At 32.6% G+C, this 15580-nt stretch overlaps 3 protein-coding genes across 3 annotated transcripts; 1 reads left to right on the forward strand and 2 right to left on the reverse strand.

Annotated features, from left to right (window-relative positions):
• Nucleotides 1-3489: 3489 nt before the first annotated feature.
• Nucleotides 3490-8218, forward strand: LOC105799290 (tryptophan--tRNA ligase, cytoplasmic). Its single transcript, XM_012629756.2, has 11 exons — nt 3490-3980; nt 4343-4528; nt 4638-4689; nt 4776-4841; nt 5096-5182; nt 5634-5726; nt 6485-6565; nt 6943-7014; nt 7505-7573; nt 7681-7791; nt 7886-8218. Exons 1-11 carry the CDS (start codon nt 3643-3645, stop codon nt 7934-7936), a joined length of 1206 nt encoding a protein of 401 aa, XP_012485210.1. The 5' UTR covers nt 3490-3642; the 3' UTR covers nt 7937-8218.
• A 1251-nt stretch (nt 8219-9469) lies between these two features.
• LOC105799292 (uncharacterized) lies at nt 9470-10845 on the reverse strand. The gene is made up of 4 exons (XM_012629758.2): nt 10613-10845; nt 10367-10433; nt 9924-10025; nt 9470-9744 (listed from the first exon to the last, which is right to left on the reverse strand). Exons 1-4 carry the CDS (start codon nt 10775-10777, stop codon nt 9677-9679), a joined length of 402 nt encoding a protein of 133 aa, XP_012485212.1. The 5' UTR covers nt 10778-10845; the 3' UTR covers nt 9470-9676.
• A 1135-nt stretch (nt 10846-11980) lies between these two features.
• On the reverse strand, nt 11981-15250 carry LOC105799291 (probable NADH dehydrogenase [ubiquinone] 1 alpha subcomplex subunit 12). Its single transcript, XM_012629757.2, has 5 exons — nt 15104-15250; nt 14950-14976; nt 12871-12962; nt 12443-12552; nt 11981-12358 (listed from the first exon to the last, which is right to left on the reverse strand). The coding sequence occupies exons 1-5, from the start codon at nt 15193-15195 to the stop codon at nt 12200-12202; spliced, it is 480 nt and encodes a 159-aa protein (XP_012485211.1). The 5' UTR covers nt 15196-15250; the 3' UTR covers nt 11981-12199.
• Between the last annotated feature and the right edge of the window lie 330 nt (nt 15251-15580).

Raw genomic sequence — 15580 nt, forward strand, 5'->3', positions numbered from 1 at the left:
GGCAGAAGCTAATGTTTTTTGAACATCATGATATGGTTGTACCTCGACATGCAAATAAGTATTTTGTTTGAGATCTACCTTTTTGTGGATTTAATTAATATACATCATCTACAAAGTTAACTAATTGAGATTTTCATTTGAATGGAATAACTTCATATCAACTATTCCTCTAAGCTATCTTAAAATATGTTTAAGTCAATTTCAATATCTACATGTTGGAGACGAACTAAATCTTACTAGCAAACTTACCAAATGCTATATTAGCTCATGTGTTATTTTCAAATACATTGATGCTCCAATGGAACTATTTATGGTACTTCAGGACCAAGAAGTTCTTCATCATTTTCACAAGGACGAAATTTATCTTTATTCACATCTAGTGATCGTATACCATTGGAATACTTAATGCATGTGCTTTACCCATGTAGAATTTTTTTAAAGATCTTTTATGTATAAGATGATTGATAGACATTTTCATGACGTGCCAAAAATATTTCAAAAAGCTAAAACTTGATTCGTTCTAAACATGTGAACCACCACTAACTTTTTTAGGCTAGATGTGATTTGTCACCTATTGAGTCTATTCTGTTCAGAACACTCTAAAAGAACAAACTTTAATTATACTTAACCCTAAAAAATTCCAAAAAGCTCAACTTGGTTCATTCTAAACATGTTATATTAGCCTCTTTCATATGTGAGTAGAATCCAACCATGATCATTTGGATATATTGGGAACAAAAAAAATCCATCGTCTTGCTTGAGCTCAAAGCTAATGTAATAGGATTGAAAGAGCCAAATGTTATGATTTTCTCCATCATATTAGATTGAGAAACCATGTGATTGGAGTCCAACAATGATCATTCAGAATATTGGGAACGAACAATTGCCTTAGTTCTTAAGAAATCCACCATCTTGCTTGAGCTTGAAGCTAATGTAGTAGGATTGAAAGAGCCAAATGTTATGGTTTTCTCCATCATATTAGATTGAGAAACCATAGTGATTGATTTTGAGGGTGTTGCTTATTCTTCAAACTCGATTTTCCCTATTCATAGTGTTGCATGATCTTCTCTTTCATCACGAAGCACTTTTTAAAAGGGTGGCTAATCAAGCATTAATATTTGTAATAGTTGGGATCATCTACTCGATCACACTCTTTAGGTAAGAATACTTTGTTTCTTGCCTTTTCTTTAGTGTGACTTTTACTTTGCCTTTGACTTTAGTAGACATGAATTTCACATTCGCAAAAATTGAGGAGGAACTTAAAAATTAGATGCTAATAACAGTTGACGTCACCTATCAATCAAGTTTCAACTTAGTTGAAAGATTACATACACACTATGGGAATGATGAGAACTGAACCCATATAGTATAATGATTTTTACAACCAAGTTTATCATTTTTAACTAAAGCTATATTTGATTTTGTATCAATTTTTTATATAAAATTTTCACTCACATCATGAGTATACCATAATTTATGGAGTTCTTATTACAATAATTGTAATTTTACTTTCTCAAACAGTACTATTTTATCCTATACAAATATATACTTAATTTATTAAAATATTAGTAAATTAAAGTTTTATTTTAAAATATATACAATTAGAATAAATTAATAATTAAAGTTTTATTAAAATATATAATCACCAATTTCATTTATTTATTTTTACTATTAAGTTTCAGTTAGAGTTTAGGTTATTTCAAGCTTCACTTTTTAAAGTTGAGGGTTGTTTAAATTCAATCATCTCAATCTCAAACTATTTGGAGTTGGAATTTCGACCTTCTGATTAAATTGGAACGAGTTTGGCCTTAACTTTTTCCGAATCGACTTTTCAAATTTGGAGTTATTTATTACTGTAAAATTGTTTAGGAATAAAAAAAATAAAAACCCCTCCGGTCCCTATTAATTTTGAAAATGAGTAAATTAGTTTCTTTAAAAAAAATATTGGAGCAATTGAACTCCTGTCAAATTTAGAAGTGAGTGATTAAGGACAATTAATTATGGCATTAATATCTTTCATCAATTGTGTATAATTTTGATTGAAATAATAAAAATTTAGCTCGAACTTTATATATTCTGTTAATTTGGTCTTGAATTTAAATAAGAAAATCAACAAATTTAGCTTCAATATTTACACATTTACAAAAATATTGCAAGCTAAATTTGTTAAATATTGACCAAATTAATAGAAAGTGTAAGTTATGAAAGCTAAATTTATTGTTATACCAGTTAAATTTATGTAAAATTAATGGAAAAATATTAACATTATAATTAATTGTCCTTAGTTGCTCACTTTCAAAATTGACAAATATTAAATTACTTTGATTTTTTTAGAAGCACCAATTTGCTCAATATCAAAATTGAGAGGGACTAGAGAAATATTTTTACCAATAAAATCAAATTCGAAAGTAAAGAAATTTGTTAGAAGTTCCAATCTTAGTCATCGGAACTTTGAGTTCGGGATAAACTACACCTAAAGTCACTCTAAAATAGGTTTATCTTATTTTGGTCACTATAAATTTTTTTCTCAATTTAGTCACACTAATTAAGATATTATTCAAATTAGTTATTGCCATTAAAATTTTCATTAATGAATTGCTGACATAACACATTAGCCCATTGAGTGACTGTAGCAACATTTCTTTTAGCTTTTAACTAAAGATAGGGACTTCTTTATAATTAGTCCAATCACTTTTTTTTTTCTCTTCCCTCCGTGCCTCAGAAAAGGAGAAACCATAGCCTACTTCACATCATCTATGCTTTTTTACAGAAACTATCGGGAAGTGCATCAAAATGAGCTTTACATTCATAACCAAAAGTCTTGTAATTAAATAATTAAAGAACTGAGAAAGAAGAAAGGAGAGGGGGGAAAAAGTATACGAAAACTTACTCAAACATTTGATATTGAAGGCCTAGGGTAGTACAACTTGGTTCAACGGTAAGAATAGCATGACAGATCATCCTCAGTCTTCCGCGAATCTCAAGTTTTGTAACATCAAAACCTTCAATTATAAATGGGAAAAACTTTCTCAAATAGAATGTATCGATAAATTAGAGTTATTAGCATGAAATAAATTAATGAATGAATGAATGATTTTTCTCAGTGACGGGAAACAATTGCAATGATTGGAATGGGATCACTTTGATTCTCATGTGCTGGTTGAGAACTATAAAAGTCGTTGTTACAGAAATACCTAATGAAGGGATCCTCCAAAAGGTCAATAATATTACGATTTATTGAGAAACAAATTCTAATTTCTTAACTATAAAGAGAAGAAAAATAAAAAAATTTGCTTCGAACTAATTTTAGTGACAAGTAAACATGTGTTGAGCACTAGACTTTTAATGATAGTGACTGATTTCAACAATTATATTAATTAAAATGATTAAATTGAAAAAAGAAAATCAAAATGTGACGTATAGATAAGCTTTGAATATAATTTATCTTTGATCTTTCTTTAAAATTTTAAAAAATAAAAAAACCGGAGCAGAGCGGATCGGATGAAACCCGAATTCTAAAAATTTGGTGTCGGGTGCGATAGGACAGTGGACAGTTTCATATAGCCGTCGCCGTAACCTAGTATATAGCAAAATACATCCAATCAGTTCCTTTTATTTCTCAGTGACGATTGCGAAGCCACAATGGAGAAGGTAGAGGACCAGAATCCCCAGCAAGAAGAAGACCAAGTTGTGAATCCATGGGAAGTATCGGCCAAAGACGGCGGTAAGATCGATTACGATAAGCTCATTGACAAATTCGGCTGCCAAAGGCTGGATCAATCCTTTGTTGACCGCGTCCAACGCCTCACTTCTCGTCCCCCTCACGTCTTCCTCCGCCGTGGCGTTTTCTTTGCCCATCGCGATTTCAATGATATTTTGGATGCCTACGAGCGAGGGCAGAAGTTTTATTTGTATACTGGTCGAGGACCTTCTTCTGAAGCTCTGCATTTGGGCCATTTGATTCCTTTCATGTTTACCAAGTAACTTCTTTTTCCATCTTCTTAATTGCTCATTTCCTATAAACGAAAAAGGAACTGAAATTGTGCAATTAGGTGTAATTTTTATTAACTGAAGGCTCAATCGAACTATGATTCATTTGAATATGTACGTAGAAGTATTTCATTATTAGTAAGTAGTTATTTTTCTGAATTTATCTTAAAAGGAGATAAATCAGTGGGAAGCTTACTCACAGGTTCTAGTAATTGCTCCTAAATGATTGGGGTTTAATTGCTTTTGTGGTCTTACAGAGAATTAGAAGGAAAATAAATTTTGTTTTATGTTTCTGAGATTGGTCATATGCATAATTTTGTTAATTTTGGTCAATGCTTGATGTTTCTTGCAGATACCTGCAAGATGCTTTCAAGGTCCCTCTTGTTATACAACTGACTGATGACGAGAAGTGCATGTGGAAAAATCTTTCTGTGGAGGAGAGCCAACGACTCGCCCGTGAGAATGCTAAAGACATCATTGCTTGTGGTTTTGATATATCAAAGACATTCATATTCTCAGACTTTGATTATGTTGGGGGGTATGAAAAACACCAGAGTATTTGTTAAGCATTTCTTTCCAACCTTTTCTTGGACTAGCGTTTGGAGGCTAATTATAATTATAGGTTTCTCTTTCTTTTGATTTGGCAGTGCCTTCTATAAAAACATGGTCAAGGTTGCCAAGTGTGTCACATACAACAAGGTGTTATTTGTATTCTTTTCTTTGTGACTGGAAGAGCCATTGACCTCATTGTTTGAGTAACTATATTCCTTTCTGGTTATATTTAGGTTGTTGGCATATTTGGATTCACGGGAGAGGATCATATTGGAAAAGTTAGCTTTCCACCTGTGCAGGTATGTTTCTTTGTTCCAGCATTCACCAGTTTGTGATGACTGCGCTGCAGTGATGAAATCTTTAATTTTTAAGCTTTTTTACTGCTGCTTTTGCTTTAGTGCGAGCTTCAGATGCTGTTCGTCATTATATATTCTTTAAAATTTGGCTACTGGCCACTTACAAGGAACTCTAGCTGCTGTTTCGGTCTTTTTTAACCTATTTCTGTCAAATATATGCCTGTGTTGATGATTATGCTTACATTCTATTGGTGCAGGCTGTCCCATCATTTCCCTCTTCATTCCCACATCTATTCTCTGGCAAGGATGATCTACGTTGTCTGATTCCATGTGCAATTGATCAGGTTCAGTGCTTTGTTTAGATTCTTCTATGTTTAATTATACAAGTACAGCATATTAACTCTTACTTGAATCTAGTTAACAGTATATGGTTGTGGATATGATAACCGTGGTTTCTGAATTTTAGTTCTTAGTTTTATGTATTGCTCCATGCACTTTGTTATGGGCTCACAATAGCCTTTTATAGTTCCTTTCATTTGTGAAACAGTGACAATTGGTGCAAATCAGATGTTGGGTCTTTTGGCCTTAAAGAAAGCCTTAAGTCAAAGTAATTCTGAAATTTATCAAAATTCATTATTTAATTGTTTGTTGACAATTGGTGAAAACTAATGACTATCTTAGTTATTTTAAATGATCATCTCGTCATTCCTTTCCCTTTGAATTTTTTTTTTCTAGCTGTGTTTGTGTGCAGGTATATTTTTCATTTTTTTTCCTTTTTTTATTGCTGGTGCACAGGATCCATATTTTAGAATGACAAGAGATGTTGCCCCTCGGATAGGGTATCACAAGCCTGCATTGATTGAATCATTATTCTTCCCCGCTCTCCAGGTATTCTTTGTAGGCATAGAAACATTACTAAGATAATTATATACAGATGAATTCATCATAAGTTTGTAGTTGCTGGATAAAGATCGATTATTGACGAATGGGTTATTTCCTGTAACAATGTTTTCACGTTATATTATGGCCTATGACTTTGCAATACAAAGTCTATTGTTTGTATGTGGCCAAAGTTTGATATTGTACCCATCTATTTTGTTTTGTATCGCTTTCTTTTGCCTTTTTTTCTGTCTTTTGATTGTACATAAAAGTTTTTAATGGCTTGTGCAGTTATTTCACAATTTTAACTTTTAGGCAAAGAAGTATTTGCTATAGCTTCTTTTTATGCATAAAGCAATCTTGACTTGTATTACTTTGAGCTCCTTCATTTGATTAGGTATTTTTCTTGATGTTTCATTTGAGACTGGAAGCTTAAAAAATGCATATTGTCTACATTATGGCATTGCATTTGCTGTAAAAAAATTTATGTTTCAAATTCCGTAAGCTTATGGTAGAGGGTTTTATTACTAGGAGGCTCTTCGTGGAATATGCGTCTGGACATGGTCATCAAGTATTTTGATTACCATTCTGTTGTCTTCAAATGGCCTTTATATGAGATAACCCAGACATGAAGTTAGGCATCAGAATATTGAATGTGAAGCCACGTTCTTTCTGAAATGTGCTACATTTGCCTCTATAGATTCATTTACTTGTAATTCTTATCTAGTTAAAACAACAGCCAAGTCATTTTGTACACATAACTGCAGGGTGAAACGGGGAAAATGTCAGCTAGTGATCCAAATTCTGCAATTTATGTGACTGATTCTGCGAAGGACATTAAATACAAGGTTTGTTCATGAAATTCCTTGTCATTCTGCTTGGCTACTTTCTGACTTTCTCTAGTACTGCTTTCGGAATAGCATGTTGGATTGGATCTATTAGTCCTTCAGATTAAATCTGCTTTTCTTGTTCCTCTCACTTTCTTGCTTTAGTTTGCTGTGTTATTGCAAATTCTGCATATCACCTTTTTCTTGATTCATTTTCTAGCACTGTTATCTCATATGATAAGTGATAACTATATAGGCTGTTCTTGTTGCAAATATTTTATGACTGAAGGAGTCAATTACAAGGAAAGCTTACAGCAATGAGAAAGATAAAATAGATTACTATTAATTACTTGCTCCGACTGATCTCTCAACATGCTGTAATTGGCATTTGTCTTTAGGTAAACAAGCATGCATTTACTGGAGGACAAGAAACCATAGAAAAACACAGACAATATGGGGCAAATCTTGAGGTAATGGATTTGTTGATCCCTTGTTAAAGGTATCAGATAAAATTTTCTTGCTAGTTTGTGCTTCAGCTTTTAGGTATTGCATGTTATGAGGAAGGTTTCTCTTTATAATTTTGTTACCATCCAAGGATGGTGATTTGGCTTCCTCATTAGATGTATATTAGCTGCCTAGAAAATGCTCACACAGACACATATCAATCCAAATGCACATGCTTCCACACAAACACAGGTTGTTGTTTAGCTTTGCAGAAGTTGTTGGTATTCTGGTTTCCTTTTTTCTTCTGGGCTAGGATTAATGGTTGTGTGTTCGTTTGTCTGCATGTTAGGGAGAGATTTAAGCATCTATTCAGAAGCTCACTTAGGATATTTCTTTGCAGAAGATGTTAACATTTTAGTTTCCTTTGTTTTTTATTTTCTTTTCTTATTTGCTTTTTGCCTAGTATGTTGCTAAATACTAAATGATAAAACTTTATTTTGATTGAGTGGGCTTCAGGTAGATATACCAATTAAATATCTTAACTTCTTCCTTGAGGATGATGCTGAACTTGAGCACATAAAGAAGGTAAGCGTGCTGCTGTCAGTGTTTTCATTGTGTCCAATCGTTGCTTTAACTGCCAGGTTCTTTGTTGTTGTTTCTTGGTTCTTTACATTCTACTTGTCATCTGCTAGGAGTACGGTGCAGGACGCATGCTTACAGGTGAGGTGAAAAAGCGACTGATAGAAGTTTTGACTGAAATAGTAGAAAGACATCGAAGGGCTCGAGCAGCAGTAACGGATGAGGTGAGGTTCTTGAAATACTCCATCGATATATCATGTATTGTCTGATCATCAAGGTCAAGAACTGATAGGGGTCTCCTTTGTTATGTTATTCCAGATGGTGGATGCATTTATGGCTGTGAGACCACTTCCCAATATGTTTGATTGAATTAATACCAGGTAATGAAAAGAACTTGGTGAGATGTTTTCCAAATTATCGAGGAAGAACACAACATTTGGTTATATTTTATTTGTATTCCCTTGCTAGAATTCTCTAAATTACTGAGTTTTGCTTTAGGGAAAATGTATTTTGTGGTGCAATTTCTCAACTCTAGAAATATAGTGAAGTGAGTGTACAATTTTGATTCAGTTGCTTACTGCAAATTTCATCTTGGACTAAGAGTTATGCTTTTGGATATGGATTATGAATTTAATACGTTACTTTTAATAATTTCAAGGAGTTATTTTTTTGGAACTATTTCATTTTATCATACTTGTGGGTGCAAATTTATCGAACATTGCCTTTTGGTTATCTATTTTAGCTTTTAAATCATTAAAAGTGCGTATATATATATATATATTAAAGTAATTGGTATGAGCTCATAAGTTTGAATATTCGGAGATTGATGAATTTATGGTTACGTTAAAGAGACAATTTCTACTTGGTACTTTCACAAGCTGAGTTGAGTCATTACTCATTATATATAGGGTCAAATTTATTTCGGATCTATCTTTTAATAATTTTATATATTTTATAGACCAATATTTTACCAAAATAATGTATAAATAAACTTTGTTGGGTTTTCCATGGTTCACTTATATAGTGGATAAAAGTGAGGGATAAAAATAGATATTTGAACAAAAGTAAAGCAAAGTTGATGACCGTTGAAGATGAAAATTTATCCAGAACAGTGCAAAAAAATATCGTATAAATACAAAAACGAAAAATTAAAAATAAATTATGTTTAAAATGATCCTAAACAAATTAATTTCTAGATTCATCTAAATCTAGAAACTATTCATTCAAGTCTACTCTTGTGAAATATTTTTTATTAATATTTGTCACATGTCATGCTACAACATTGCATTCTAATGGTTCCAACCAAAGCATCAAAGTGTGAAAATTTTCATATTTAAGTATCAGTTAATTTTTTAAAAATTTAAATATCAACTAAATATAAATAAATAAGTTAAAAGAGAACAAACTATTTATTAACCCTTTAATCCATGTTTGAAATTTGATTCCTATTTTTATTTCAAGAAATTAAATATTTATTTATTGAATTTAAAAATAAATCAACATTTAATTCCATTAAAAGTACAATATTAGTTGCTTGTTATATAACTACTTAGTTTTTTTTACTATTACACCAACAAATTTAATAGATTCAATAATTAAACTTGAATTTTAAAATTTAAAAATATACCGGATGAATCAAATGTTCTCGAAAACATTTGAGACAAAATTACAACTAATTGTTTTCTTAAAAAATATAAACTAATAGTTCAACACATTGCGTTCCCAAGGAAAGAAGATAAATTTGAACCTTAAAAGATGAAATTGTTGATTGAAAAAGACAATCACAAAATCAAACATCATCGGTAAACCGAACATGGGAAAATATGCTATGGATGATCTAAATTCACAGTTCTTACATTTTAAAATTAAAAGCAACAAATTTAAAAAGAAAATATAATGATGTAAAAAGAAAAATATCGATCCAATTTCTCACGACTTTTTAACATCCAAACATCTTTTGCTCATGACTGTTAAGGTAAGAACAATTGTGTGCAAAGCATAGATGCTACTAATGGAATAAAATAAAATAAAAATTGCATTAGCTACCAAATATCATTACCAAGTTGATTTCTACACAAAATGGTACAGCACTACTGAGTCCTCGAAAACTTATTCTACCATGGAATCCACTGAAGCAGCTTCAATCCCAGCCTTTGAACTACCACCCTTCTTTTTCCCTGTTGTATAATGAGGTTGAAAAACAAACAAAAACTCAACCCAAAACTAACATCATAAACCAAAGAATAATGCATTGACAGTGACTAGGCTATTCATGTTCCACAAACATGGCCAACACATGCCTCGAGTCCAGGTAACATAACAAGTGAGAATGGTGCATGAGAGAGGATTGGGTTACCTTTTCGATTAATGCGTTTGAGCTTCAAATTCTTCTTCATGGGGAACTTTGTTGGCACTTTGATGGTGGCATCTTGGGATGTGCCTCCATCTTCAGTTGTACCTGTTTTTTTAGGATCACATTATAATTATAATGTAAACCAAATATAATCAACCAATCTATTTAACTAGCCTTAACATAGAATGAATGTTGTTTAACTTGCAATTACTTTTACTACAATTATACAATCAAAACACAAAAATTATGTAAGGATCCATGTTTTTGAGGATCAGAATTGTGAGGGATTCACTACATGGTAATTGCAGGGTATACTTAAAACTTATATTAGTATATCAAACAGCTTTTATAATATAGCTTATAAGCTTATAAATTTAATTTGGTTTTGAGTTTATCAATCAGCATTCAGCACCTAACAGCTAACCCAAATTTGTAAAATTCCAAACCTTCAGCAGCCACCATTTCCACATCTTCCATAGTCACCAAACCCTTCTCTATAACCTCCTTTTGCTCCTATCATTCATAACAAAATAATAATAATAATAATAATAATAAACAACAATAATAAACCAAATATTTATTTTTAAAGAAAAACCCAAATAATCCATTAAACAAATATCCCATCAAATATAGCAAAAGAACAAAAAAAAAGTGATTTTCGATGGGAAGACATTAAAATAAAGCAATCATACCCTGCGCCATTTTTTGAGAAGCTTGCGTTTGCGTTTTCCAGAGACGGAGAGTGATTGGGATTTGTTCTTTAGCTTCTTAGTTGCAGGGTCACCATGAATTAATCTTTTTCTCTCCGCTATTTGCGCTCTCTTCTGCTTCTGAACCACGTTGAAACACTTTGCCATTCTTCTCTTCTTTTTTCCTTGTCTACCAAAACCCTAAAACTCGGTTCTTCTTCTATGATTTATCCAAGTTTAATAAATTTATTTAAAGGGGATTGTAGTAAGCTTTATGTTAGGCCCACTCCTATATATTTTGTGAATTGTCTTGGTTTGGGCTCTTAGGCCCACCCCTTCCTCACAAGTCTTAGCACTAAACTTGTCCAAAAATTGTAGGTGAAGGTGAAAAAAAAGTTATTCAGCGAATCAGTCGGTTTAAGGTTATACTACAAAATGGATAATTCTTTTCTTTTTTTAAGATAGTAGTTTTCAGAAGGGCAAATTCCACCCAATATCACTAAATTATTAGTAAGTTTACATTTTAGTCACTTAACTTCAAAAAGTTACAAAATTGTCACTAAACCATTCAAAAAGTTTTCATTTAAATCACTAGGCTATTAAAATTGTTGTTGTATTGCCTTCTTTATTTGCACCACATGCACTAGTCGAAAGGTCTCTCCCCCTTCTCCTTTACAGTTTAATTTTTTCATGAAATAGCATTGAACGTTACAAATTTGCAAACCAAATCCAAATAGCTTTCTTCTCCAATCCCTGTCTCTAGCTATCAAATTGACTTGGATCTAAGATATGCTCTTTTACTTGTCAGTGGGTATTGATCTACCATATCGATCGTCAAATCATCACTTGGAGCTCGTTAGACGACTTTTTAAAATAAAAACAAAACAATCCAATCTAGTGACTTAAATAAAAACTTTCAAATAATTCAACTAATTAAATGAGGACTTTCAAATAATTCAATAAATATTTTATAACTTTTTGAAACTAAGTGACCAAAACATAAATTAACTAATAGTTTAATGACCTAAGGTGTAAATTACCCTTTTCAAAAAGGTATTTATAGGATTCTTTTGTTTTAATATTGAATCATAGTTCTCTTTTGTTATATCACTGAATTGGCTGGGGATACCAAATTCCGCCAAGAAATTATAATTAATATAAATTATTCCTATTCTTAACTCAGGAGTCTAAGAAAATCATGATTAGTATAGTCTATATGCTAATACTCGGCATTTAAACCCCACTGACACTGAATACTATACTATACGGCCTAATACTATAACCATTCGATCAGAGGACTTTATTCCCATTTTATTTGGATTGGATCATATGCTGGACTATCATTTCCTATGCAGTTTACACTCCGGAATATAAATTAAAGCATCAAAATGTAGATTAAAATTTTGAACAATATCAGATGATGATTTCAAACTTATTTGGCAACATCCAAATATCAAGTTGATAGTTTCCAGTTTCTTGCATTTAAAAAATATGCCCAAAAGCTATCCTTTGAGACGAATACAACCCATATTTATTCATCAAAAACAAAATTCAAACATCCGTCCCACAGCTTGCAAAGTCAAAAGATTACTACTCAGCCTTGGTTGGTTGCCATGATTGGTACCTTGTCCAGTCTCTCTGACCCGGATTAAGTGCATGTCCTTTGGAATGGTAGATAAACTCATTCCCCTTACCAGATAAGTTCTCCTTGTGCTCCACCCCGTACCTCTTGGGTTTTAGCATCAAAAGCTGCAATACCAAAATATGTAAATGTTTTAAGCACATGCTCAGTCTTGCATTCTGTAACGCAAACTTAGTCAAAGCGAGACTTGCCTCATCACCGGTATGGTCAGTTATGAAGTGAAGCCAACCATGCCATTCTGGTGGTACCTGAGAAGCATCATAACGATCCTTTTTTGCATATTCAACCCACCTGTGTCTTCCTACAAATGCCATAAATGGTATGCATCGGTAATAAACATAAATTAGAGACGATGACATCTCGTTACATACATTCATAGAGATGGTGTTTATTGCTTGCATATAGTTGATCATTATAAGCAAATACATCCATATGCAATGCAAGCATGCAAGACAAGACAAGGAAATATGAAAACCAAAATAATCTCGAGAATACAGCTGAAAGGACCATCTTGTAGATTTCAAGTATTTAAAGGCTCAAGAATGCAGATTTTAAATCATCCAATTTTCCTTCTAGCATTTTCAACATGTACTTCATATAAAACAGAGAGGAATCTAACCAGCTTGTGTGTCTCCGAGTTTCTCATAATACTTATTCCCGAATTTATCAACACCCACAACTGTTGCCCCTATATTGTGGATTTTGGTTTGCCTGGACCAACCAATCAAATTGCCATCAAAAGATGAAATAAATAATAATGATGAGAGCATACCCAAAATAATTTCAGACTCATGGATACTTAGATAAAAAAAAAAGATATATACAACACTCCTGGGGCTTGAAGAACTGGACATATAAAAGATATCCTTCTATTGTAAATATATAAATGGTAAAATTGAAAACCTGGAAAAGAAAAAGAGCAACTAATCTACAGGAAAGATGATTTTTATAAGCGAATGAAGGCTCCTATTTACTCCAGCTTGACAACTTCCTGGAAACAATGGAAGATATCTAGACTAGATAGCCTTCCCTTACAATTGTAAATTGAGATAATCATTTGCTACCATAAAGGTTTAAGAAAGAAATTGTCAGAAAGGATTCACAGGCAACAAAATTGCATATGCCATTCATACCCCACCGGTTACAACTCACAAGCAATGCTTCTTGACTTGCATTGCAGCAAACAAACATGTCTTATGAGACCAGAAAATCAAAGAGATTAATTAGAATTCTATGAGCTTTTTACAAAAATGCCATGCCTATTTCAATAATTCATTCTTAAGATGACTCTAGAGTCTAGACAGAAAAAAGTGAGGCATTGATGTGAAGAACAAGGAACAAGACAATATGTCCAACTTAAGGATAATGAAACTCCAACAGAAGAAGAATAATGCTAGTTACAATGCCAATATAGACATGGCCAACATAAACGTAGTTGTGCAAAGGCAACATAAGATGTCACTTTCAAGGAAAGACAATGGCAAGATGTTACTAAATACAGCATGTCTAACTCAATAGAAGAGCCCAAGAGTTATGGTTCATATCTTTGTGGTGGGAGAAGCAGAATTGATCTAATTTCTTGAGGCTTCATGGGATGGATGAAAGCAACTTTTCTTTCAAGTCATATTAAGTATAGTAAGGTTTATATGAAGAAAGATGAACAAGTCAATTTGCCCAACATAAATGTCATATGCGTATGCAAAGGCAACCTAAGATGTTAGTTTCAATGAAAGACCACCAAAGCAAATGTCTCTAAATGCAACATACCAAGCTCAGAAGAACAAAAGAGTTTCAGCTCATGTATTTGAGGTGGAAAGTTGGAATTGATCTAATTTCTTGAGGCTTTACGGGATGAAAACATCATTTCCTTAAATCTGAAGTCAGACAAAGTACAGAAGGTTCAAGAGCTGACACTGGAAAGTGCTGCAAACATTTTTATCATTCTCACAAGGTTCTGAAATGCCAAGGGGCATTATCACTTTTAAGAGTCTGGACTTGATAGCATTTACTCATAACTGATGAAACGGTGCATCATAGTTCAAAGCCAGCAAAAAAACATTCTTTCATGCCATCGCAAAAAGATTCACTAAAAATGCCCATACCACTCGTCAGCGTTCAAAACTTCTTCAGAAAAATTCATTTCATCCCATAATATGTGATGCAAGTAACATGGATTAGACCCATGAAAGTTGGGGTTTAAATCCTAATGTTTCTAAATACTTAGGAGCTAAAAGAAAATTATTCACATGGTTTATCAGTGAATCAGTTTCTAATTATAAAATCACTTCCCCCTTTTCCTTTCCCAGCAGCCATTGAATATCTATGCAAGCTGTAGATTTAGAATCTTTAAATCAGAAACATCTCACTGAAGCTGGATAATATTCCTAGCTTCCATTATTTCTCCCCAAAGCAAGCGGATTTACATCCAAGTCTCTAGTTCTTCTCGGTTAGCTTAAATTTAAAGGATAGTTACAGTTTCTCTCTTTCTATTTATCCAAATCTCGTGAAAATAAAGTAAAATAAAAATAATCATATTGCTAAATCCAATAGATATTCCAGTCGGATTCTATTGATTCTAATTAAAATTTATTGAAATTTCAATTTCAGTAACCTCCTAATTCCATTTTTTAAAGAAATGATAAATTTCCAATTAAGAAAAAAGGAGCTGGAAATTATTAAGAGAGAGAATTAGACGTACAGAAGGTTTCCATCGAAGAAGCATTTCCTGAAGGAAAGGAAAGGGAAAAAAAATCAGTAAATAAGGTGGGTTATCCAATTTTTGAATCGAAGAAACAATAGAAATTAGAAGAAATCGAAAAAACAAAAGAAAGGAAGAGAGTGGAACTACGGACGTGAAGCCATCATCCTTGAGCTCCCTTAAGAAACTGCGGAGACCCCTCTCACGGATCGCCTGCAACGCGCTCTTCACCACCGTCGTCGCCATCGCCAGACCTCTCTTGTCTTTCGTATCTCCAACAATGAGCCTTTTTTTTTTTCTTATGGACTTCAGGTTTATATGATATTTTTTTTTTATTTTTTTAAGGGTTAATATAGGATTTGGCACCTGATTTTGGCTTTAATATTCAATTTGGTACTTAATCTTTTTTGTCTCAATTTGATATATTAATTTCGCCTTCAATTTGGTACTTAAGGTTTTCCAATTTGATACTCAAGGTTTTTTCCTAATTAAGTTCTCGACTTTGGCTTCAATATTCAATTTAATATTTGAGGTTTTTTCTTAATCCTGACTAGGTACCCATGTTTTTTCTTACTAGAGCACGCATATCAAATACTTATTGGCAACATGATGTCATTTAGTATGGGTATTA

This window comes from Gossypium raimondii, chromosome 9 (assembly GCF_025698545.1).
Source record: "Gossypium raimondii isolate GPD5lz chromosome 9, ASM2569854v1, whole genome shotgun sequence".
NCBI lineage: Eukaryota > Viridiplantae > Streptophyta > Magnoliopsida > Malvales > Malvaceae > Gossypium > Gossypium raimondii.